General features: G+C 31.5%; 1 protein-coding gene across 2 annotated transcripts in view; it reads left to right on the top strand.

Annotated features, from left to right (window-relative positions):
* SLC15A1 (solute carrier family 15 member 1) overlaps positions 1 to 24,283 on the top strand; it is a 50,212-nt gene extending 25,929 nt beyond the window's left edge. Inside the window, exons 9-23 of one of the 2 annotated variants that reach the window (XM_012547249.2) lie at positions 2,012 to 2,094; positions 3,303 to 3,389; positions 4,479 to 4,568; positions 4,892 to 4,936; positions 5,025 to 5,057; positions 5,151 to 5,239; positions 6,692 to 6,773; positions 8,487 to 8,603; positions 13,973 to 14,113; positions 15,102 to 15,151; positions 17,606 to 17,713; positions 20,395 to 20,479; positions 21,109 to 21,255; positions 22,898 to 23,005; positions 23,282 to 24,283. In XM_012547249.2, coding sequence (XP_012402703.1) covers positions 2,012 to 2,094; positions 3,303 to 3,389; positions 4,479 to 4,568; positions 4,892 to 4,936; positions 5,025 to 5,057; positions 5,151 to 5,239; positions 6,692 to 6,773; positions 8,487 to 8,603; positions 13,973 to 14,113; positions 15,102 to 15,151; positions 17,606 to 17,713; positions 20,395 to 20,479; positions 21,109 to 21,255; positions 22,898 to 23,005; positions 23,282 to 23,470 — 1,454 coding nt within the window. In that variant the 3' untranslated portion in view covers positions 23,471 to 24,283. Of the gene's footprint in view, positions 1 to 2,011; positions 2,095 to 3,302; positions 3,390 to 4,478; positions 4,569 to 4,891; positions 4,937 to 5,024; positions 5,058 to 5,150; positions 5,240 to 6,691; positions 6,774 to 8,486; positions 8,604 to 13,972; positions 14,114 to 15,101; positions 15,152 to 17,605; positions 17,714 to 20,394; positions 20,480 to 21,108; positions 21,256 to 22,897; positions 23,006 to 23,281 lie in introns of those variants that run through there. The other variant, XM_031958587.1, reaches the window with a different exon arrangement.
* The last annotated feature ends 764 nt before the right edge of the window (positions 24,284 to 25,047 follow it).

Below are 25,047 nucleotides of genomic sequence, written 5' to 3'. Positions count from 1 at the left end.
TAAGTGTTGTGAGAAAATTGAAACACTAATGCATTGAAGGTGGATGTGTGCACTGCTACAACCCTTCTGGAGAGCAATTTGGAGCTATAGTAAAATTGTATACTCTTTGATCCAACAACAACTAGGTCTATATCCCAAGTAGCCATATATGAAGATGGTTATGGTGGTGCTCTTTATGGTATCAAAGAATTTGAAATTGAGGGGATGCCCATCAATTGGGGAATGACTGACCAAATTGTGGTATATGAATATTTTTTTAAAATTTTAATAGCTTTTTATTTACAAGTTATATGCATGGGTAATTTTACAGCATTGACAATTGCCAAACCTTTCGTTCCAATTTTTCCCTTCTTTCCCCCCCACCTCCTCCCCTAGATGGCAGAATGACCAATACATGTTAAATATGTTAAAGTATAAATTAAATACAAAATAAGTATATATGTCCAAACCGTTATTTTGCTGTACAAAAAGAATCGGACTCTGAAATATTGTACAATTAGCCTGTGAAGGAAATCAAAAATGGAGGCAGGCAAAAATATGGGGATTGGGAATTCTATGTAATGGTTCTTAGTCATCTCCCAGAGTTCTTTTGCTAGGTGTAGCTAGTTCAGTTCATTACTGCTCCATTGAAACTGATTTGGTTCATCTCATTGCTGAAGATGACTAGGTCCGTCAGAATTGATCATCATATAGTATTGTTGTTGAAGTATATAATGATCTGGTCCTGCTCATTTCACTTAGCTTCAGTTCATGTAAGTCTCTCCAGCCCTTTTTGAAATCATCCTGTTGGTCATTTCTTACCAAACAATAATATTCCATAATATTCGAGTGGTATATGAATTTAATGGAATACTTTCTACCATTGGAAATGATGAGCAGGCAGATTTCTAAAAAAAACTAGAGAGACTTAGATATGCTGATGCTAAGTGAAGTGAGTAGAACCAGTGGAACATTGTACATAGTAATGGTAACATTTTGTGATAATCAACTTTGATAACATTTGTTCTTATCATTATTCCAACAATCTAAAACATTTGCAAAAGGTCATGATGGAAAATACTATTCACTTTCAGAGAAAGAACTATGAAGTCTGAGTGCAAATTGAAACATACTATTTTTATTTTTTGTTTTTTCTTTCACGTTTTTCTCCTTTTGTTCTGAGTCTTCTTTCACAACATGACCAATGTGGAAATATGTCTAATATGATTGTACATGTATAACCTACATCAGATAGCTTGCCATTTTGGGGTAGGGGAAGAGGAAGGAGAGGCAGAAAAAAATGGAAATAAAAATCTTCTGAGAGTGCGTTTTGAAAACTATCTTTACATGTAATTAGAAAAAATATAATTCAATTAAATGGGAAAAATAAATTTTATTCAGTCAAAGAGTTCTAAAAATCAAGAAATACCTGTGATCTAAAGTATTTAATAAAGTCTTCAAGTAGAGCATAGAATTTAGACTGGTGAACTTTAAGGGTTGAACAGAATCTGAACAAATCTACTCAGGTCAAATTTTAGTAGTTACAGGGGAACCACTGTGAGAAAGCATTTGAAGAAGGATGAACTATATGAGCTATAGCTTAGCATAATGAATAATTTTAAAAAACAGGCTAGAAGAAAAATAGACCTCTTCATTGGATCATGTTAATCATTAATTGTTATAAAATAATTGTATTTTATGGATAGTTTTATATAGGAGACTGAGAATTTCTAATATCCATCATGATTTTAATAGGCTTTAGAGTAGTGCTTTAGAAGATTCAAAGATCCTAGGATGGAGGGGGAAATTATTTTTGCCTCTTAGATACATAACAGTCCTTAGCTTTTTTGAGTTACCCCTGCATTGTTGCCTAGGCAAGTGTAAGCCTCAAGCTCCATAAGGTTATTTTAAATTTGATATATTTCAAGCAAAAACTGTTTGATTTTTTCTTTATATTCTAACACAGCACATGAAACATAATAGGAGTTTAATAAAGGCTTGCCAATTGATTTTCTGATTTATTTCTCTTTAGTTGTGTTTGTCATTGGCAGCAGCTTGTACAAGAAGGTTAAACCTCAAGGCAACATAATGGCTGAAGTTGCCAACTGCATTGGTGTAAGTATGACAAACTATTCCGTGGTTATGTTTAACCATCTTAGAATATTCTTCTTTACCGCTCCACTTTTTTAATGCCATGTAATCTGCTTTTTGAAAATATCAGGAAAATCTGGGTCTCTTCTAATTTCATTTAGGTTAACTTGGATGCTTGGCTTTACAGCTCTAAGAAGCTCTACAAATGCCCTTTTTTATAATAAATATACACATTCTTAAAAGTTGCCTGCAAGGAGAGAACCATTCCAAATAATCATCTGGCTTCCAGATGGCTTCCATTTTAAAAACTGAAGATTCTTCCACCAGAAAGAGCTTTAACTAACATTTAAATGAAGAACTTGCCATTTAACTAACTGTGTGCCTTAAGCTTCATTTAAGTCATTCTGGACCTCATATCTGAAAGGTCCAATCCAGGTTTTCTGACTCTTCACTCAGTGCTTCTTCTATCATATATTCTCATTTTCAATTAGAAAGTCCATCATTCCTTGAGTGAGACATTTGATCCTTAGAGGGTGTGACTTTTTGAATACTCCAAATAAAAAGTTAAGTTATTTATAACTTAAAATCATTAACATCCAAGGGTCATTTCTTATTCCATCTGATTCAATCCTTTTAAATGTGAAATCCAGAGAAGTTTACTATCTTGTCCAAGATAGTTAATAACCAAAAAGTAAGTAGGATTTGATCTTCTAGTCTAGTATTCATTCAACAGTATCATTATCTTGATATTTGTTGTTGTTCAGTTGTTTCAGTCATGACTGACTCTATGATTACATTTGGGCTTTTCTTGGCAAAAATACAAGAATTGTTTGCCATTTCTTCTCCAGCTCATGTTACAGATGAGGAAATTGAGACATACAGGGTGACTTTGCCAGGTTACACAGCTAGTAAGTATCTATGACCAGATTTGAACTCATCTTCCTGACTCCGCGCCCGGTGCTTTATCTGATGTACCACCTAGCTGCCCAAACTTGAAATACTTTTCTCTTATTTTACAAAACAAAGATAATATTAAACTTGATCCCTCCAAAGAACACCTATGTTTAATTACTCTGATAGTCATTGCTCATCATCAGTTTTCTTCTGACCTGTAAGAACAAGAATTCCCTTTATTTTTTGCCTTTTTATTGTTGTAGTGTTTCCTGATTTTTGTTTTTTTTTTTTTTTTAACCATCTTTAATAGTGACACCTTATTTTTTTTTTTTTCCCAGTTTGCAATCAAGAACAGATTTAAGCACAGGAGTAAAGAATTCCCAAAGAGGGAGCACTGGCTGGATTGGGCTAAAGAAAAATATGATGTAAGTGTTTTATTCATCTTAAATTGGACCCAATCAATACCTTTCCTCTGAAAAGAGCTTCAATAGAGCTTTCCATGGGATAGTCATGGGATAGTTGGAATAAATTTAATTCATTATCAGGTCTATAATATGAAACCACCCTGTTTATTCCTGAAGTACTTAGCAGGCATATTGCTATTGATGTTTCTGAATGTATGTCTATTTAATTATTTTCTACCATTAGTCTTTCTGCCTCATGGAATTTCTCTCTTTTAAGATGTTACTCAAACACTGACTTTTATATCAAGGGTTTTTAAGCCTTTTTGTGACAGGGAGATATTTGTTAATCTAAATGCATAAAGCATTTTATATATCTATATATAGATATATAGAGATGTATATGTATCTATATAGATACACATGTATTATATATGTGTATGTGTATATGTGTGTCTGTATACCAAGGAAACCAATTATATTAAAAATATTATCTAAATATTTTTTTTAATTAACAGAGTTCTTGTGAGCACTATCTATAGATTAACTTTAAAAACTCTGTTCTACAGGGAAAATTTCCCAATTGTTATATTTAATTATTTTTACATATTTGTCTTTATTATGTTTACTCCTTTTCTATACATACTTGCTTCGGTGCTTATTGTTTTCCTCATTTGAACATAAATTCCTTGTGAGGAAAAATTTTCATTTTTTTGGTATTTACATCCCTAATCTAACACAGGGACTGGCCCATGGCACTTACACAATACATTTCTTATTTATAAGTTGGTCACTTATATGTATGCTAATTTTATGATTTCATAGCCAAACTTTGCTTTTTATGCATTTGGTACATTCCTGCAAAAAAAAAATATATATATGTATATATATATATATATGTAAATTTGGAACCACAATTTGAAACATTGTCAAGTTCTTCTAGGCTTCTTCATCATGTGAATTTTCATAACTTCTAAGCTTTTTAATCATGTGAATTTCCAGTTGCTTATATATTTTTCGGACTCATAACAAACATAACAAACACACTGGAGTTGACAGGTGAGAGATGAAAATTTTCATGAGGTGTCTTGTTTTTGTTTCTCTTTATTTTAGGAACGACTTATTACCCAAATAAAGATGGTTGTAAAGGTGATGTTCCTGTATATTCCTCTCCCAATGTTTTGGGCTCTCTTTGATCAACAGGTAATAAAGATTGCCAAATCTGCATTTTAAATATTTAGCTTCTCAAGAGATATCCATTTGACAGGCTAGGAGAGCATTCTGTGTCCCTGTCTCATTCCTAGCCACACTGATAGTGATATTTCTAACTCAAATATTAGGTGAGAAAGTTAGATTTGGCCAAACATCCTATGAAAAGCTTTGGTCAATTAAAAAAAATCACTTTAGTATCTGAGGTAGAAGTGTAGCCAGCAGAATAGCTTAGAATGGTCATTACGTTTAGTAAGAATTCAGACAATTTCAATCTTATGATATAATTGGGTATTTACAATTATATTATTTTCAAGGGCTCAAGATGGACTTTGCAAGCAACAACCATGAATGGAAACTTTGTAAGTATATAAAATATCTGTCTAAAACCTTAGGCATTCATTCTTCATCTGGGCTTCTTATCAATGAAGTCTCCTTTCTCTCTTTTAGGGAGCGATTGAAATTCAGCCTGATCAAATGCAGGTAAGATTGAGGACTTGGAGCACTTTAATTCTTGAAACTTTGAAAATGATTAAATTAATTGTGTTAACTTTATTCCTGATTTATTTGCAACAGACTGTGAATGCCATCCTGATTGTTATCATGGTACCAATTGTAGATGCTGTGGTTTATCCTTTAATTGCCAAGTGTGGTTTCAATTTCACGTAAGTATAAGTTACTTTATATATCACTATAATGCATAATATACCTGTATGTATATAGACACATATACATGTGTTTTCACATATAAATATACTATATAAATATGTGTATACATACACATACATATGTACATCTCTCTCTCTATATATATGTATATATTTATTTATATATGATATATTGCTTTTTATTTTTACGTGGGAGTTCTATGCCTAAAATAGACTGAATTTTTGGAAGGGGATGACTTTTTATTTACTTCCTTTCACCACCAACTATAATGTCTATTAGTGCTTTGCAACCAATAGTCCAATAAATATATTCATTTAAATTGGTCGGATATAGACTCATGGACCTCTAAGAACTTGTTCTTTAAAATTAAGTATCCTCGAAGGAAATCATTACTGTATATGACCTCTATCTAATTAGGGTATCCTTGTGCATCCAGGAGAGGTGAAGATTGATTAGGTAATTCTGATTCTCTTCCTTATAGGATAATAGATTTCAAACTAGAAAGGATCTGGAGGCCATTATTAGTACCCCCTTCATTTTACAGATGAGTAAACTGAAGCCAAGAGAGGTCAACTGATTTGCCTGTGATCACCTAGATCCTAAGTGTCTGAGACAGAATTTGAAGTTGGGTCTTTTTGTCCACAAGTCCAGTGCTCTATCCACTGGGCAACTCAACTGCTTCAGGAAACATTCTTTGACTCAAATGGAGCCTCCCTGAAATGTTTTCAATTAAACTGGTTTTTTTTCCCACTTAATCTAGTCATCTCCAGTAGGTCAACAGTGAATAACTAGGTGATATAAATTAAAGCCTTCTAGTAATTAGGAACTGCAATTAAATCTGAATTAGCTAATTATATGACTAAGTTTATTCAATCTGCAGAGACATTTATTTCTGTTGTGGTCCACTGGTGAAAACTTAAGACACTCCTAATTTTATTTTTGGAGGGTCTTTTTGAATGGTTTGGCTGATCTTTTCAGACCAGTATCAATCTTTTCTTCTTTGGTCCAGACCTGTAGTGTTAGGAGTTCTTAGTGTAGAAACTCCTTCCACTAGTTTTGCAACTGAGTACTTCACTTGTAGTGAAGAAGGAACTGCCTTATGTATTCCTGTAAGAAACAGAACTTGCACCTACATCTTTTTATTCCAATGCAAGTCTTCTGTCCATCATACAATGTTGCCTCTAGTTGGATGAGTATTCCAAAGTCTAATGTACAAATATTTTAAGATCAGTTTGTCTTATTCATTTTTTGAGCTATTAGAATTGCTTCTCCTCCTACTTCTCTCTTACCTTCTCCTATTTCCTCTCTACCTCCATCTTGCTTTCATATTGAGCATCCAAATCTAATGGAATTCAGTCCCAGACTATGCTTATTTTATTTGTATAAAGCAGTGGGTGAGGAATTTACATTACATATTAATATAAATGTCCCACATCTTCTCTCTGCAGGTCCTTGAAGAAGATGACAGTGGGCATGTTCTTAGCTTCCATGGCTTTTGTTGTGGCTGCCATTGTGCAACTGCAAATAGATGTAAGTTATCCTTAGAAATTAAGAAGCATCTGAAGGCATCTCTCCCAGTGGCTCTAGGGAAGCTCCTTAGACAATGAAAGAAAGGGAGTTCAGATTCTTTTACTTCCCTGAAAGCCCTTAAAGTCTAAAGGGTAAACCTTGTTAAAAAGAGTTAACTTTCTAAGTGCATTAACACATCACTTAAAGGTAGGAATTACCAAACTATCAGTTTGGGGGATAAAGTCAAGGGGATAAAGATCAAAAAGATTGTGAAAAATTTGGGGGAGTTTTTGAGAAACTTCTTTGAAGAACAGAAGGGAAGAAAGTATCTCCTCAAATGCCATTTGTAAATAGACAAAAAATTAATTAGGGCAAGGCAGCCTTTGACCAATTTTTTAAAAGTTTCTGTTTCCTCTTTTGACAATTTCTCCTCCTTATATTTTTCTGCTTCTTTTCCTAGGTATAGCCCACTTCCCCAAAGTGCTTGAAACAAACATTACAGGATATGTTTATTTTCTTTCAGAGCAAAGTGGATTCCCAGTGTTCAAGCTAGCTGTGGCGTCCCTCTCTAACCCAAAATGGCACACATTACTTCCTTTTATATCCATTGTTCTAGCTTGCTTTTCTGTCTATTGCTCTACCTTGCTTTTATATCCATTGTTTTAGCCATTGTTCTGGCTTACTTGCTCTAGTTTGCTTTTCTGTCCCTTGATTTATCTATTGTTATAGCTTGCTTTTATGTCCATTGTTTTAGCAATTGTTCTAAATATTTTTTTACATTTATTTTTCTAGCTACTCTTCTGACTTGTTTATTCTACCTTGCTTTTTTATGTCCATTGTTTTGGTTTACTTGGTTTCCACTCCCTGTACCCTAATTTGACATACAACCTTCATCCCTTACAAGCTGTGTTTTCCCCTTCCCACTTGAATGTGCTTCTCTCCTTATTTTTTTAAAAAAAAAATTATTTCCATCTATATTTTAATTTAGATTCACTCATTGTTTTACTTAGGTACTTCATCACATACTGCTTTCCCCTATCCTAACTATTTATGTTTTCCTCCTTCTTCCCCTTTAAATTACCTTGTATTTACTTATCTGGGTACATATTGTACTTTACCATCCCCAAAGACAGCTCTCTGAGGAGAGTTACTGTTCTGTTTTTATCCTTTCTTTGCTTATGGTAGAACTAAATGTTTAGGTTGAATTCAGTACAGGGAAACAGGAAAGATATATGGTATATATCTTAAAATGTAATGTTGAGCCCACGTCTTCTAAAATTTGCCAAACAGAGACATGGCAGTATATTAGCTTAGCAAACAGCACAACTAACAATGAATGTGTATGTAAATGTCTATATGTTCAAACCTTTATATTAGATAATAGATATGTAAGAGTGTGCTAGGAAATATTTAATAATCAGATGTAGGAAGGGGGAAGGGAATATACCTAATACATTTTAAAGTGTAATTTTCATCATAAACATTTCTTCATCACTTTCTTAAATTTAGATAATCAAAAAAAAAAAAGGTGTAACTGAAAATTTAATATTCAGCTCTTGTGGGCCAATTTGAGTTGGCTCTAACACATGCCTGTATATAAGCCAATTGGGAGATTTTTTCATTATGATTAGGACTACTTTTTATGTAATTTTTATTTAGATAAAATTCCACTTTTTGTAATTACTACATTAATCCTTTCCCATCTACTTTTTTTTTCCTTCCAATTTTTCCCAGAAAACTCTTCCAGTCTTTCCTACAAGAAATGAAATCCAAGTTCAGATATTGAATGTAGGCAATGAATCCTTACGTGCAAATTTTCCTGGACAAGACATAAGTGTAGGAGTGAATCAGGTAAGTAGCTGCAAGTAAAATTTTTCATATATTTTACTTCTTGCTTGTTTTCACTTTGATTTGGAGCTGCTATTCTCCAATACACCAATTAGATGAAAAATGCCTATTACCTTGACCATGTTAAACATCTGGGTGGATAATTTACAGAGTTTGTTTATGAATATATATGTATGTGCATATGTATATACATGTATACACATGTATAAAACATTTATGTATGTCTGTCACATGTATAGAATATATAGATGTACATATGTATAGAGATGATCAGTATTGTACAGTTTGGAATGGTATGGCTTGTTTTTGTTTTTTTATTCGTCATTCTGATTACTCATTTTGCTTGAGGCTTAAAGTCCTACAACTATTTTTATAGAAAGAATTACTTTTCCTGGTTCCTTATGTTTGAAACAACATATTTGATTGTCTAACTGTCACCTAGAATAATTAAAGTTACTTTTAAGTAACTTTTGAATGGGATCAATGCTCAGTAAGGAGATTTGGGATCTAGCCCCATTTATCAGTAATTACCTTTATGAACTTTAAGAACTCATGTAACTTCATGTGACTTGAATTTCTTTATAAATCTAGAGGATCTGGAACTCTAGAGTCCCTACTAATTCTAAAATGGATGTAATAAAATCTGAATACTCTCTGACAGTTAGTGACTTATAGTTGGAAGATAGGATAGGATTCTCAAGTCTGCTCTGCCATTGATTTGTGTGACCTCAAATAGATTATTTTCTTCATATATTGATTAAATTCTCATTATATGATCTGTAATCATATACTCTCAGAATTGGAAGGAATATCATTTAGCTGAAATCTTCTCCAGATCATGTATCTTGCTTCAACCGTCCTAAAAAATACTTGTTATGTTTTTGCTAAAACACTTACATTAACAGAAAGTTTATTTTATGCCCATCTCCCAAGGAAGCTCCTCTCTTTTTTTGGATAGATATAGTTATTTTTCCAAAATATGCTTCCCTATAACATTTTCTCTGACAGAACTCCTAGCTGGTTTTTTTGGATCCAAGCCAAACAAGCCTAATCTATCTTTTGTATAATAATCTTCAAATACTTGAAGATATTATATTCTTCCCTCTAGTCCCCTAAATACTTCTCTTCTCTAGCCTAAAAATTTAAAATTTTTTTTATTAATTTCATATTTTTTTTACTCCTTCACTCCCCTCTTCAATCTCTTTTTATGCTATAGGAATTTCCCAGCAAAGTACTCAAATGAGTACTCAAAATCATTTGACCTTCTGATCATTGATTGATACTAAATGAGGCATGAAACAGAGAAAAATGTCATAGTCACAGAGGAGGTAGAACCCAGAGTCTAAGTTATGGAATTCCTGATAATGATAATGAGTCTTCTAGATTTTCCTGTTTACAGATGACATTGAATTGAAATCTGAAACATTTCAGGACCTACTGGTTAAGATAAAGCTCAAAAGTTTGGTCTAATTATACAAAAAGGAAAAACCAATTAGATGAAGAGTACATTCTATCTACACCATGATACATTATGCATTTGAATAGATAATCCATAGAGCTCATGCATAAATATATATGACTATCTTAAACAGACATTAGAAATGAAAAATGAGATACACCTAAGATTGAGTAAGATGAGGAAAACTAGCAGGATTGTGTTTGGGAAATTACAAGGTAACTTATCTTATCATTTCAGTGATACTAAACTTCCTGAAGCAAAAGGTCAAAACTTTAATACCAGTATTATTTTGTGGATTGACCAAAAGTCTTGTAACCCAAAAATTACCAATAAATTGAAAATGAAGATTGCCCAGTGAGTAGTAGAGAAGTAGAGATGAATGTGAAGATGAAGGCACATATTATCATCAAAAATTTATAAAGAAGAACTGCAGCTAGGGATAGTATTAAACAATGTATTTATGAAAAATATGACCATATTATATTAAAAGTGAGGGATGAGTGGTAGATAAGCTCTAGTGTTCATTCTCGGCCCAGCAAGGTAAGAAAAATTGGACAAATCTTCTGTGTCAAATTTAGTAAAGAAAATAGACAAGTCACACAGGTTAGGCTGGCATGTTTGAAATATGATCTGTACCATTTGGAGGCAGAGAATACCCGTGATTAAAAACAGAGATCCATTTGGGTGAATTTATTATCTCCTAATATGTCACGCAGAATTTTACTTCCAATGTAATCTAATTCCCTTGTTTTGCTCTAAATTGATGAAATATTAAAACTTTTTTTGTTTTTTAATTTTTAACAGCTATTGATTCTTTCAGCCTGTAGCTCATTAAAACCCCCAAGTCTCTTGCACATGAGCTACTATTTAATTATCATTTCATTAACCTGTGTATGTACAATTATTTGTTTGTTTTCAAACCTAGGCAGAGGATTTAGACAAAATTAAGTAAAGAATAAACATAAATTTGAGTCCATCATTCCAACCTGCCACTTTGGCGATCTTAAATATGTCATTTTATGTTGGCTATTCATAGCTATCTTAAACTTATTTGATAAGCATACTATTGGAGCAACTAGGTGGTGCATTGGCCCTGGAGAAGGAGAACCCGTGTTCTAATCTGGCCTCAGGTGCTTATTAGTTGTGTGACCCTGGGCAAGTCTCTTAACCTTGGTTGCCTCAAAAAAAAAAAAAAGTGGTGCAGTTAATGAGCATACTTATCTATTCTTTTAGCCAAAATACTTTTTGAATAGAATAAGATTAAAAAAAGAGAGACCTCAGTGCTACTTGACTGGTTAACTTAGCAAGACTATTTATGAATACTTTTGTATGTAGTCAATTGATATGACAAAACTATCCATAAAAGAATTGTCATAATTCAAATAAGTGTAAATGAGAAGGAAATAAAGTCAGTTGATATGAACTAGTCTTAATGAGCCCATTCTGGCTCTTGGGGATCAGATGCTAAATACTTTTAAAGTCTAAATTCATTCTAGAATTTTGTTAGTTATTGAAGATAAGCTAAGCCAGTGGAGCATCCATTTTTCCCCCTTAAAAAAATTGTGACAATGTTTTGTTTATCCTTCTCCAGTTCTAAGTAGTTTCCTCTTCTCTACAACTTTTTCAAAAGGAGACATAATTGGCTAGATTGGTTATTTTTTTTAATTTTTGTTTTTTTATCTGGTTATTTTTAATACATTGGGGTATAGTTAATCTCAAGAAATGACTTGAACCCATTAAGAGAAGCTAAGGTCTCTTACCATCTCCTAATTTTTCTTTGTTAGCACCAATCTTCCCAGCTATGAAAAGCAAGAATCCAGTACCTTCTTATTTTTTTCTTATCCCTAATACAAGGGAGAAAAAAGGTGCTTTTTATTTTTAGCATTTACTACAAGCTTCAATGCCTACTAGATTTTATTCTTCCTGATATGACTTTTTTTTTCTCTCAATAGTATTTTTTTTTCTAATTACATGTAAAGATAATTTTCAACATTCAATTTTTTGTGTTCCAAATTTTTCTCCCTCTCTTTCTTACTTTCCCCCTCTTCAAGGCAGCAAGCAATCTAATATGGATTAAAAATGTTCAGCCTGATATGACTTTTACAGGACTTTGCCATTATTTCTTTCTATTTGTCCTTACTTCTCACAGCTTCAATATCCTGCACATTTAAAATCTTTGATTTCCCTAAGCACTCTCCTTAGCTAATCCATTTTCCTCCTCATTCTAATCAAATTAACTAAGCCACCAGATTTAGTTTCTCAAAGCCTCCCATTATTTGTGAGCTAACTTCACTCTAAAAATCTTTATTTAGGTCATGATAATCTTTCAATCCTATATTTGAACTCTGAAATCTATTTTCTTAAAGTCTAGGCTTTAATTCAAATAATGACTCAATTTCCTTCTTTGTTTAATCTTATTGATGTCTGTTGGATAAAATATTTTGCTTTTTCTATTAAAGGTTTTTTTATCCTTAACTTTCATATTAAACTGACATTAATTAGTTCTTACCTTTCAAACTGTGACTAGATACATGTTTGATAAAGTAGTTTCTTTATTGGAATATACTCTGACATCAAGATGGCTAAAGTAATAGGGACTAACATCATGGAAATTTCTCCAGAGTTGTCATCTTTGGATTGAGTTATTAAAGTTATCACTAAATAAACAGACATTTGCCACTTGAGCTCTCTTGTTCCAAAGGAAGAGAGAGATTTACTTAAGTCACTTGGCAAAGCTAACTGACCTGATGAGCCTAGAAAATTGAAAGTATTTCAAACCAGAGAATATGATAAAACTGAAATTATAGTTGTTAATGTAATTGTAGTCAAATAGATGTGAAGTCCATTTCTGACAGTAGTTTCCTGACTTTCATCAAATCACTTGCTCTCTCTATTCCTTAGATTCCTCATCCATAAAATGAAAGTTGGACTTGACATCTAAAGTCCTATCCAGCTATAAAATTGGTCCAATGATGATAGTTGATATTTACATGGCATCTTAAGACTTATAAATCACTTTGTCCATCTCATTTGAATCATACAATAACTCTGAATAGGTGAAACTTGTATTATCTCTATTTTGTGGGTAAAGAAACTGAGGCTCAATTAAGTGATTACTCATGGTCATATAACTAATAAGTATCAGACACAGGATTTGAATCTAGTTCATTGTTCTTTCTATTATATTATACTTAGTAGAAAGCTCAAAATGTATGACATCCAGACTTAAATAAGACATTTGAAAAATTCCAATATACCCCTTAGTATAGTGAAAAAAATGTTTTTTTTTTTTTTCCTTTTAACTATTGGGAATGAGATAATAATGGAGGTATAAGAGCCTTACTTATTATATCTAGGAAGATAATAGATAATGACAAAATCACTCACAAATTTTGTTTCTGCTTACTTTGCCCAAAAAGAACTTTCAGATTGGGTAAGATAAAACAAAAGCTAATTACTAGCAACTGAAACAGTTATAAATGATAATAAGGTAAGGTCATAGAAACTGCAGTCATTTGAAGCTTCTTTAGGCCACTTGACATAACCTAGATAGGATCACTTGACCCATTGTTATAATCCACCCACTGGTAATAATTTCTGTGGTTATGTTCTTGACTTTCATAAGATAAAGACAGATTTAGCAGCTCTAATGGAAACCTACCATGCTTCTGTAATCCTGAGATATCTTGAGGCAAAGACCAAAGGCAAAGGTTGTTCCATAGAAAATGTAGGCAGATAAAGCAAATTTAATGGGGGTAAAAAGCCTGTTTATTTAGACATGCATGATGAAGATAATTCAAGAATGAGGGGAAGTATTCCACAAGCAACTAAATTCCAGAATCCTGAAGTTTCCAATTAAGCGCAATAGAATAGATTAAATTTATGATTATGGTCATCTTTTTCTTTTCTATAGTCCAGTGACTTCCTGCCTTTGGACGTGAATAATCCATATGTAAATATTACTTATGGACAACAGAAGAGCACAGTTCTAAATAACTTTGTAAAGGGCTTTCGCCACAGCATTATAATATGGAATAGCACCCACATTACTCTGGTAAGTGTTTCTATTAAAGAAAAATACTAGCTCTTTGTTTTTAGGGCCTATCGCAGATATCATCTCTGTAGATGTTGTTATTTTAAGAATTATCTCTTGTTGCTCACAAATATAAATTATTTTACCACTTTTCCTATGTAAGTTGGCACGTGAAACTTAAAAGACAATACTTGATTTTGGTTATAAGAGCATTAACACATCTGATTTCCTTGAGAAGAAATGAACTAGATATCAATCAAACATCTATAGTGTGGCTGATGCTATGCTAGGCACTGAGGATACAAAGAAAAAGTTTAAAATTCTCATTCTGAAGGAGATTACACTGATTCCTTTCATATTGTGACTTTCCCTAAGACAGTTTATGTTGTAAGTCAGCACAAGAAATTAAATAGGAATTTTTTTGATAGTTTTGCAGAAGCCACAGATGATGAGCAAAGGCCAGCAGACAATATAGAAAAAACTTCAAAACTCAGAATTGCATATAATATCAACATATTTTATTTTTTAATATCATAATAATTCAGGGTTTTTTGTTTTGGTTTTGGTTTGGTATAAAGAGAAGGCGATAAAAATTTTACATGGTTTTTCCAGTTGCAAAACTGGATGTGAAAGGGATAACTGTACATTTTATGTAACACTGCACATTGAAGTCATTAATATTGTTTTCAATGAACTAGAAACCACCAATATCATCTTACCTCTCTTAGTACTTAAAAAGCTAAATTTCTCAGTGAAACAAATTTAGTGAAACTAAGCCTTGTTCAACAGCAAATAAATGCAGATATATACAAGTTCTTCTGTTAACATACCTTAACAACAAAGAAAGTGGAGAAATTAATTGTTTTACCCATTAAACCATCCAACCCTTAGACTAAGCATCCTTCTACTTTAAAGATACTTAGGATTGATACTTTATCTGACCTTTGTTCTCTGAGAAATATATACTCAAATAACTTAAGTTTAAAACATTTCTTTTTTCCTCCCCCAGGTGAATGATAGCCTTACAACCAAGCCAGAAAAAGGAGAAAATGGAATCAGGTACCAATTACGCTTTAAAACAAACAAACAGATCAACATTTTTCTTTTCAGTAGGCTAGATTTCACTAAAGGATTTGACATTTTCAGGATAGTTTTTATTATTTACCCCCAGTCACTTTGCTGAGTCAACTTATAGTTCATGTTCATTTCAAGGGAAGTATTAGCAATAACTTTCAAAAGCCATGATCTGTCAGTTCTGAGGAGATTTTTGTTTAATATATGAAACTCAAGAAAAATGTCAACTGTTTTTGGCCAAAACTTCTCATTTAATGATCTGATGCCATCAAAAAGTAAAAGTTGTATGATCTAACCTTAAATTAACCTAAGTCTTAATCTCCAAGGATGAATTTTATAAAAGGGAGTGTTCTGCTTCTTATTTATTTTCTCATCTTTGTTTATGATAGCCCTAACATAATTGCCTTTAATCTCTAATGTATTTCATGTTGGAACTTGACTTGTTCAGTTTAATCAAGTTTTATCAAGACTCTATTTTATCACATTTATTAGTCTTTAATAATGAGCTCAGATCAGTGAATGCTTTTTTTAGAGGTTCGAAATGATGAGATAACTACTGAGATTACACATCTATTAAGTATCAGCATGATGACTCAACTTCTTTCTGAATCTCTCAGATGTGGGGCTAGTATGTTTCTATTACAACTTGCTGCCTCTCAAAAACTACATGTATGTTTCAGCCTTCTTTGAAAAGAGGATATATGTTGATTTGCTTGACTATACTTATTTGTTAATGAATGAAGGTTCTTCCATTGGATTAAAAATCAATGGGAAATGAGTTTTTTTTTAAAAGAACATTAGTAAAATACTTGGAGATTCTTCTCCTAAAATCTATTACTTTGTGTTTATATTGCTACTTGTGTTATATTCTGTCATCATGGAGATTTTATCGTAATAGGGATTTGAGAATTTGCGACAGCTCCACACTCTTATGCTAAACCCATTTTCCTAATCTTCACCTCAGCAGTTCAGTTCATCAGATGGAGCTAATACTGTTATATTTTTGCTGTTTCACTCATAAAGACCTATTTCTTTCCTGTCCATCTGCCCTCTTGTAGATTTAGGTCTCTTTTTAAATGCATAGGCAAAACTTAAAAGCACCTATAAGTATCAATGTAGTATAAATCTTTTTTCCAGATTAGGAGGGAACACTTCTCCCTTTGAAATCTAAATTCCAGTCAAGCCCTATTATATCACTTCACATTGGACAATTGAATTTCTATATATCACTTTCACATCTAGCATTATGCTTAATTAATCAGCATGCCTGGGGTTGGGCTGAGAAGGTTTCTCCACAAATTTAAGCTGAGGATCAATAATTGTGACTTATATGTTCTCAGGAGCAAATGAATGTTAGCTCAGACTAGAATCTATAACTTCTGACTCTCAGCTAATTAATTAATCTTTTAAATATGATACTATTACTAGATAGTGAGATAAATGCTAATAATGTGGTTAGAAACTTGGCTTAGTAGATGTTTAGATTACATAGATTGATTCTGGCATACATTCTAAAGATACTTTTTAAAAAATTGAATACCAGAAAAACCTCTCTTTGTATTGAATCTTAAAAGTGGTACTCAGAAAACTCTAGTAATTTTAGAGTTTGGAATGGTTGTATGTTAAATGTTGCATTTTATTAGGTACCTTAGAATCTCAGTTAAGAAGTTATGTTTCAACTTTGATTGTTTTAAAAGCCCTAAATTATTTTTTATTAATTATTTTAACTAGTAATTTTTATAATGCTTTAAGTTTTTAAAGTACTTATTTTCTTTGTTAGTATATCCTAATTTTTTAGAACCCCCCAAAAAAAGCTTTTAATTTCAATTTTATTGCCTGAAGGCACATGATCTTTAGGTAGAAAAACCAATAATAGAACCCATGATTTTCAATCTCTAGTACAGTGTTTTATCTGTTGTCATAATGGTTATTTTAATATTTTTAAAATTTTGTACCTTATTTGAAATGGCTATTTCATAGTTGAAATTTTTCTTTTTTGCTTTAATGGGTTCATTTTCATAATGCCAAAATGAAAAAGAATTTCTTCAGATTTGGCACTAAACAAAGCATGTTTAGTAAATATATTTAAATGTTGGAGGAACTCTTTTAAAAAAAATAATTTTGAGATGTGGGATGCCATCATTTTTAAGTGACTTGTCCAGAGTCACATAGCTAGTAACAACTGTCTGAGGCCAGATCTGAACTCAGTCCCCCTAACTTCAGGGAAGATACTATACACACTGCACTACCTGGCTGTCCCTGGAACTAGTTTTTTCCAAGTGTTATAGACAAATATTTTGAGCAGAAATTCCATCAAAGAATAGAACTTAGAAAAGATATGGAACTTTGTTAGAAAACTAGTGATAAGATGTTAAATTTTCCAGATTCTGTACTTTATTGTATTTTTAAAAGCAACTAACTCATTTTTAATTCTTTCAGATTTGTCAATTCCTTGGATCAAACCATCAATATTACTATGGATGGAAAGGTGTATAGTAATATCAGTAGTTATGAAGCCAGTGATTATCAGTTTTTTCCTTCTGGCTCGTAAGTACATTCAAAAAATTTCAAGTGGGGATTTTTAACTCTATTTTCTTTAAAATTAATATAGTCAAGGCAAAGATCAGTAACAAGAGTGAAATAGCTCCACCCTCCAATAGTTTCTCACAATCAAGGTATTCAGTTAGAAGACTATACAAATAAGAATGAAGAGATTGGGTAATCAGACATTTGAACTAGTCAAAGGAGATAGAATAAATCCACGCTTACTCATATACATGCATAGAATATGCTTCAGTCAACAGAAAAACAGGAGAGAATAAGGAGTCAAGAAGGAAGGTAAATTCAGGAAGCAAAATCAACTCTAATTTGTAAGAATGGATTTTAAAAAGATATTTTAAGCTAAAAGAGAAAGAACAAAAACTTGATTGTACTAGTTAGGGAAAGAGGAAAGCCACTGGATAAGACAGGGAGGTAAAAGCAGAATGTATCAAGCATAAAACACTTGATGCTGAATACATTTCATCTTTTACTTCCCTCTTCTTTGTCAAAAGAAGTGGAAAATTAAAAAATGAAAAAGTATAAGAGATAGGATGGAGGGGAATGCACAATTGATAGTCACAACTCTTTATGCGAATGGATTAGAAAGCAGAATCCAACAACAAGTTGTAAATGAAAACAAAGATTTGCACAAAATTTTAGTCTGAATCAGTCTATTCTGTTTCACTTAAAGTCAAAGAAGCAGAGATAGCAACCATAATCCCAGATAAAAAAACTCAAAAATATATTTAATAAAGAAATCAGCGAGATTACATTATACTGAAGAGAAAAATGAATATCAATATTTAAAATATGTATGCTAAATAGTATAGTGTACATAAATACTTGAGGGAAAAACCAAATAAGTAAATGAAACTTAATAGTGAGGGATCTCAATGTATCCATTTCAGAGCATTTAGCTAATCTAATGAAAACATAAATAAATAGTTAATTACTTAATGGAATTATAGAAATTGTCTAGTTATGTTAGACACCTGATGATTATTCAATTAAATAGAAAAAAGTACACATTTATCTCAACTGTATATGGTATTTTTACAAAAAATGATCAGATACTAGGGCATAAAAACTTCACAAAATGCACAAAAGCATAACTATTAAGAATATATATTTTATTCACTACAATGTAATAAAATTGCATTTAATAAAGGAACACTAAAAAAATAGAAATTAGAAATTTGATAACAATCTTAAAGAGTTAAAAGTTAAGTAGTAGGTCAAAGAACAAATTATAGAAACAATAGTTAATTTCATTAATGATAATGACAGCAACTAGATAACAGGTCAAAATTTGTGAGACAGAGTCAAAATGGTTCCTTAGGAAAAATGTGTATCTCTAAACATGTTTAAGAACAAAAGAAATTTAAAAAGAATCAATGAATTTGGTATGAAAGCAACTAAGAATAACCTTGGAAATCAAGACATTTAAAAACATCGATTAAATATACAAAATAGAAATTCAAAAAATCAAAGAAGAGAACAACAATACTTAAAGCAAAAGAACAAAAAGCAAAACTAAAGTCAAACAACCCACTGGGTTAATTAAAAAAAAAAAAGAAAGAAAAAGTTGAGCCATTTTAATTAGATATTTTTTTTAAAAAAGGAAATCAAATTACCATTATCAAAAAGAAAAAAGAACATTCACAACAAATAAAGAAGAAACAAGGGATTTGTTATGTAGGATTCTGTTCTCTGTATCATATACAAAATATAAATGAAATTAATGATAATATTTAAAAATAAAAAAGTCCAAATTAACAAAATATTAAACAAAAAATTTAAATAATCTCTTCTCAGAAAGAAACACTGAACAAAACATAAATAAGTTTCCAAAAGAAAAAAAAAGTTTGAGATCATTTGGATTTACAAGCAACTTCTATAGAAATTCAAAAAACAATTCCAATATTATGTCAGCTATTTGAAAAAATGGGAAAAAAATGAACACTACCAAACTGCTGCTTTTATAATATAATAATAACATGCTCTAAAGCAGGGAGAAGAAAACTTTAAAACAATGTCCTATAACTTGAACAATTTTTAATTAAACATCTAAATAAAATATAATCAAGGACATTATAGTAACATACCACAAAGATATACAATACTATAAGAGCTAGGTTGGCTCAATATTAAGGCAATTATCAACATAATAGAATAGATTTACAATAAGAACACCAAAAAATATGATTATATCCAATAGATTTCAGAAAAAGCTTTTGAAAATGCATATCTCTTTCTATGAAATAAAATTTAGGAATAAATAGAATTTTCTATAATAAAAGTAGTATTTATCTAAAACTGAATCAACCAAGAGTAAAGCAATGATATCTATTATTATCACTAAGGTTTGATATAGTGCTAGAAATGCTAAATATGGAATTAAGACTAGAAAAAGAAATTGCAAAAATAAATATGGATAAAGAGAAAACAATAATATTGCTTTTTGCACATAGTATCACGGTTATGAGTAGACCTCAGAGAAAAAAATAAAAACTACCTCAAACATTATCAATAAGCTTGTGGGATATAAAAGAAATCTACATAATCACCAGCATCTCTATTTTAGTAATAAAACCCAGTAGGAAATATGTATACTGATAAAGTTTATATAATTGTAAATTATAAAAAATTGACTATTAAATGAGAAATTCCTTTCTTCCCTTCAATAGAAAAACTATACTAGTTTCAGGGCTCTGCGAAGGTCATTCTGAAAAACTTGGATTTGGCAGTGCATATACCTATGTAATAACAAAGGTAAATTACCAATCCATTGTAGCATATTTGTTACAGATTTCTGTGCTATGTGTCTACTCCCCCCCCCCAAGCACTAATAATTAATACTATTAATATTTTTCCAGAGATAATCATCAATTTAGTGTACATTTATTTTAATTTAGAATTGATCTTATTAAACATTCTTTATAACTTTAATTCTAATTCCTTTAGCCTTGGGAATATTTAAATAACCTTTTAAACTTTTTTAAATTCTAAAATAGAGTAATCTTGTTCTAAAATTTTAAAAAAAATCAAGCCTGTCTTCTTGAAACATTAATGACCAATAGAATTTTGAGACAGAATTTTGTCTTGTTAAGATGTTCAAATTTTATTCTCCTTTGAAATTTTATTCCTTTGAAAAAAGTATTGGTGGCAAATACTTTTATAGTCCATTAAGATACAATTCCAAAATTCTTTTATGTGAATTAGTTTCTTCCTTAAACTTCAATGGAAATTCTCATTGTGTGTCTTGATAAAAAGAAAACATAACTTACAACTCTTTCTTAAACGTTAAAATCTCCTTCTTGTTTTTTTTTTTTTTTAAGAAAAAAATGTATTAATTTCTCTTTCTTTCTCTCTCTCTTTTTCTTTTTTCCTTACTATTTTAGTGTAATGGCAGTGACCTAGAATACAACGTTTTTACAGATATCCCAGCCAATTCAGTTAATATGGCTCTACAGATCCCACAATATTTCCTTCTGACCTGTGGTGAAGTTGTCTTCTCTGTAACTGGCTTGGAGTTCTCATATTCACAGGTTCTGTATTCATTTGTTTTCTCTCCAAGAATATTCATGTTTTGTATCTTTGTTATTTAGATTGTAGATCTAGCAATATCATGAGTTCACATTAAATATATTTCTCTTTGAAGCAGTATTAGAACAGTTTTGTTCCTTATCTCATTTAAGATTCATGTGAAAGTTTATTTCTACTCAACCATCTAAATAATAGACTCAATCTGAATTAGAATTATAGGAAGCAGGGAATCTCCCTACCTGATGATCATCCTAGCCATTGATTTGAATTCTACAGCAAAGGGTGATATTCAAGCATACATTTAAAAAATTAAGTAAAAATTAACCATTTTCTGTAACTAATATCTTGGGAAAGTTCAAGTGTATAGTATTTTCTATTCTCACTGAAAATATAGTGAGATCACCCCTCCCCCCCCCCAACAAAGTAGCAAAATACTACTTCCTAAAGCATTGACTTAAATAATTCCTGTGATTTTAGAACTTGTGGTTGAACTAGATCTTCTCCAACTCTAAAATCCTGTGGTCCTCATAGGCCTTCCTAAAAGTATTTAAAAATATGGCCATATCAGTGACAATAACAGTTATCTGTATAATTCAGTCATATGCATTTTCTCATTGCTACAATGAAAATCTATGACAGATTTTTGAGACATTAAAAGACATTATCAGTTAAGATCAACCCAAAAGCTGTTCTATTTTCCACTTAGCCAAACTTTCTTTCTAATAACTACCAAGGTACTTCATTAACAATTGTATCGGTTAAGCAGTTTAATAGATTCTATTTATTGGAATTGTGACTTTAATTAGATGTCTTCTAAACAAAGTCTAGAATCCTAAATTGTTACATTTCTTCCTGATCAAGTTAATTTTCTCAGATGAGTAATTTTCTAGAGAAACATTTCTGTACTGAAAAACTTTGATAGGGCAAGCTGCTATCAAAGGTGCATATTGAGAATGATTGTTTCCATTTAATTATTCTAAACTCTTCTTTGGAGGATAAAATATAATAGTGATAATAAATACTCTAATTCAGCTTTAGTAGCAATTAGATCAGCTCACATAAAAATTATCCTCTGAAACAATATTTTTAAAAAATTCATTAAAGTTACATGTTTAATGTCAACTTAGTATTCATCTAGGTAGCTAAAGAGATTTTTCTTAAAAATAATGAACCTATTGATTTTAGAAAAACATACTTGCACGAAATAACGAAAAAGTGAAGTGAACTGAATTAAAAGAATATTATATATAGTAACAACAATATTGTTTGAAGAATAACTGTGAACAACTAAATTATTCTGAGTACTATAATACTCAGAAAAATATAAATGATGTATGAAGGAAAATGCTATCCATTTCCAGAGAAAAAACTAATAAATAGAAATAGGAATAGTATGGTTTTACATATATTATACATCTGTACCAAATGGTGGCCAGGGTGGGGAGGAAGGGAGATAGTTCAGAACTTAAAATGTAACAAAAAATATTTAATTTTAAAAATAAAAACTAAGGATTAGAAAGGAAGCAAATTTTTATTGATAAAAAGAGCAAATAATCTCTCCCTACATACATACAACCAAACAGCCTTGGTTGGTACTTGGTTCAAATCTTCTTACTGTTGAATTTGAATCTTTTATTTCTACAGGCTCCTTCCAACATGAAATCAGTACTTCAAGCAGGTTGGCTGTTCACAGTGGCTGTTGGGAATATCATTGTTCTTATTGTGGCTGGAGCAGGCCAATTCAGTGCACAGGTAAGTAAATGCTTGAAAGAGCCCTGGTTATGTTAAGCTCCATTAAATTCCACTTGATCAGAGAGAATTGTCTCCAGCATTAAGCTCATATTCTCAGTCTTCAGTGTTATTAATACCAGTGACCCAACTGTCTTTGTTGTAGTAGCAAGGCTCCATGGCTTTCCCTGTACTTTTTATATTATGACCATAACACAGAATTTTCCTGAAATACATATATATGTATATATTAACAATTTTCCTTTTCCTTTTCTTTCAACTATTTCTACACCTTTAAAGTGGGCTGAGTACATTCTCTTTGCTGCGTTGCTGTTGGTCGTTTGCATTATATTTGCCATCATGGCATATTACTACACCTATGTCAATCCAGCGGAAATTGAAGCCCAGTTTGATGATGATGATAACAAAAAAAAGAAGTTTGGATCTGATCCATATGAAAACTCTGGATTTTCACAGACACAGATGTAAATGCTAAGAACAAATGTTGAGAACAGTAGAATTCACATCAGGACTACTCTAATATAAGCAGAGCACTATTGCAGTATGACTGATGAGGAAGAACCTAATTTGTCAACACCTATGGTGAAGCAACATACCAAGCTAATTCTTCTCAACTGTAGTGAATGACAAACTCTGGAAGCATTTAAAAGACATATTTGCTTTTAAAAAGAAAGCACAAATTTAATTTTTATAACACAAACTCAACTTAGTTGAGGACTAACCCCTCTCTACCATGAAGAGAACTAACCATTATTTTTGTTTATTCCTTTTTTTATTGTGAAAAAGCAATTTTTAAAATATGGCATACTATTTGCACGTCAGCACATTGCATTTAACAACATAAGGAAATGTATCTAAAATCCATGCTAAAAATGAATCAATCAACTAATATTTCAGGATATGGGGGTCTAATTACCAGTTAGTATTATTTCACTGTCCATTTTCACTAACCCCTACCTCTATTTAAGTGTGCATGTAATTCAAAAAACCACTCAGGTGAATGCCAGTTATGATAGTAAGCATATAAATGATAGATTAAATAAAGTTCTGTTCCTAAAAATAAATGTTTAGAATTTTTGTTTTGGAGAAAATAAACAGTTTTACTTGTTGGATCTTGGATACTTGACATACTATATTTCAATAGTTGGATATTATAAATTTATTTCTTCGGGGGTCACAAACATAGGTTTCCATATTTTCCCAATTTCTTTTCTCAGTTTGTGTACTTTGTAAGTCATTCAATTTAAAATGTCAATAAAATCAGTTTTTTGAAATAAAAAATTTCAATTATTATACACCTAATAAATAGGGTGGATATCCACTCTACCAACCTAAACAGGAACTCTTACATTCCTTAGATCGTCTTCATGGCCAAAAATTTTATTTCCTGATGACCAGTCTTCTGTGTTCTCTGAGCTCAGTAATTGAGAAGTAAATGAGGGATGGGAATGTTCATGGTAGAGTCTCTTTTAGATATTGTTGGGCTTTTTCCTCCCTCTCTTTTTCCTCACTCAGAGTAGAATGAATATCTGGTATTCCCTCACAGAATGAGGATAGGTTAATTTTTTGAGGTCCTGAGATTGTTCAAGGAGTGAGGATAGGATTGTTTTTAATTCTTAATACTCGCCCTCAATTAAAATGCAGAAGTCTGAACATCATAAGAAAGTCAGGCTAAAAGGATGAGGCTTCTATTGAAGAAATGGGTTACTGTTGCAGATAAAATAAAACATTGTCTAATAGCATAGTAAGACCGAGCTTCAAAAATTAACTCTGTTTCTTCTCATGTAAGCTTGTGCAAGTCACTGAATTTCATTGGTCTTCCACTTCTTCCTCTATAAAATCAATCTTGTAATATTGTAAAAGACTTGAGAAAACTGTTCACTCTGATGATCAAACATGGTTTCAGAAAACTGATGAAGAGTGCTGTCCATCTAATGATTGAAAGATAATGTTCAAATATACAGAATGGATATGAATTGGTTGTGGTAAGATAGAAAGTGGTTTTGCTTGACTATGCTCAATAATATAAGTGCTATTTCTTTATT

This window comes from Sarcophilus harrisii, chromosome 3 (genome assembly GCF_902635505.1).
Source record: "Sarcophilus harrisii chromosome 3, mSarHar1.11, whole genome shotgun sequence".
Taxonomy (NCBI): Eukaryota; Metazoa; Chordata; class Mammalia; order Dasyuromorphia; family Dasyuridae; genus Sarcophilus; species Sarcophilus harrisii.
Note: the sequence above shows the minus strand (reverse complement) of the source record. Positions and strands in the feature narration are given on the sequence as shown.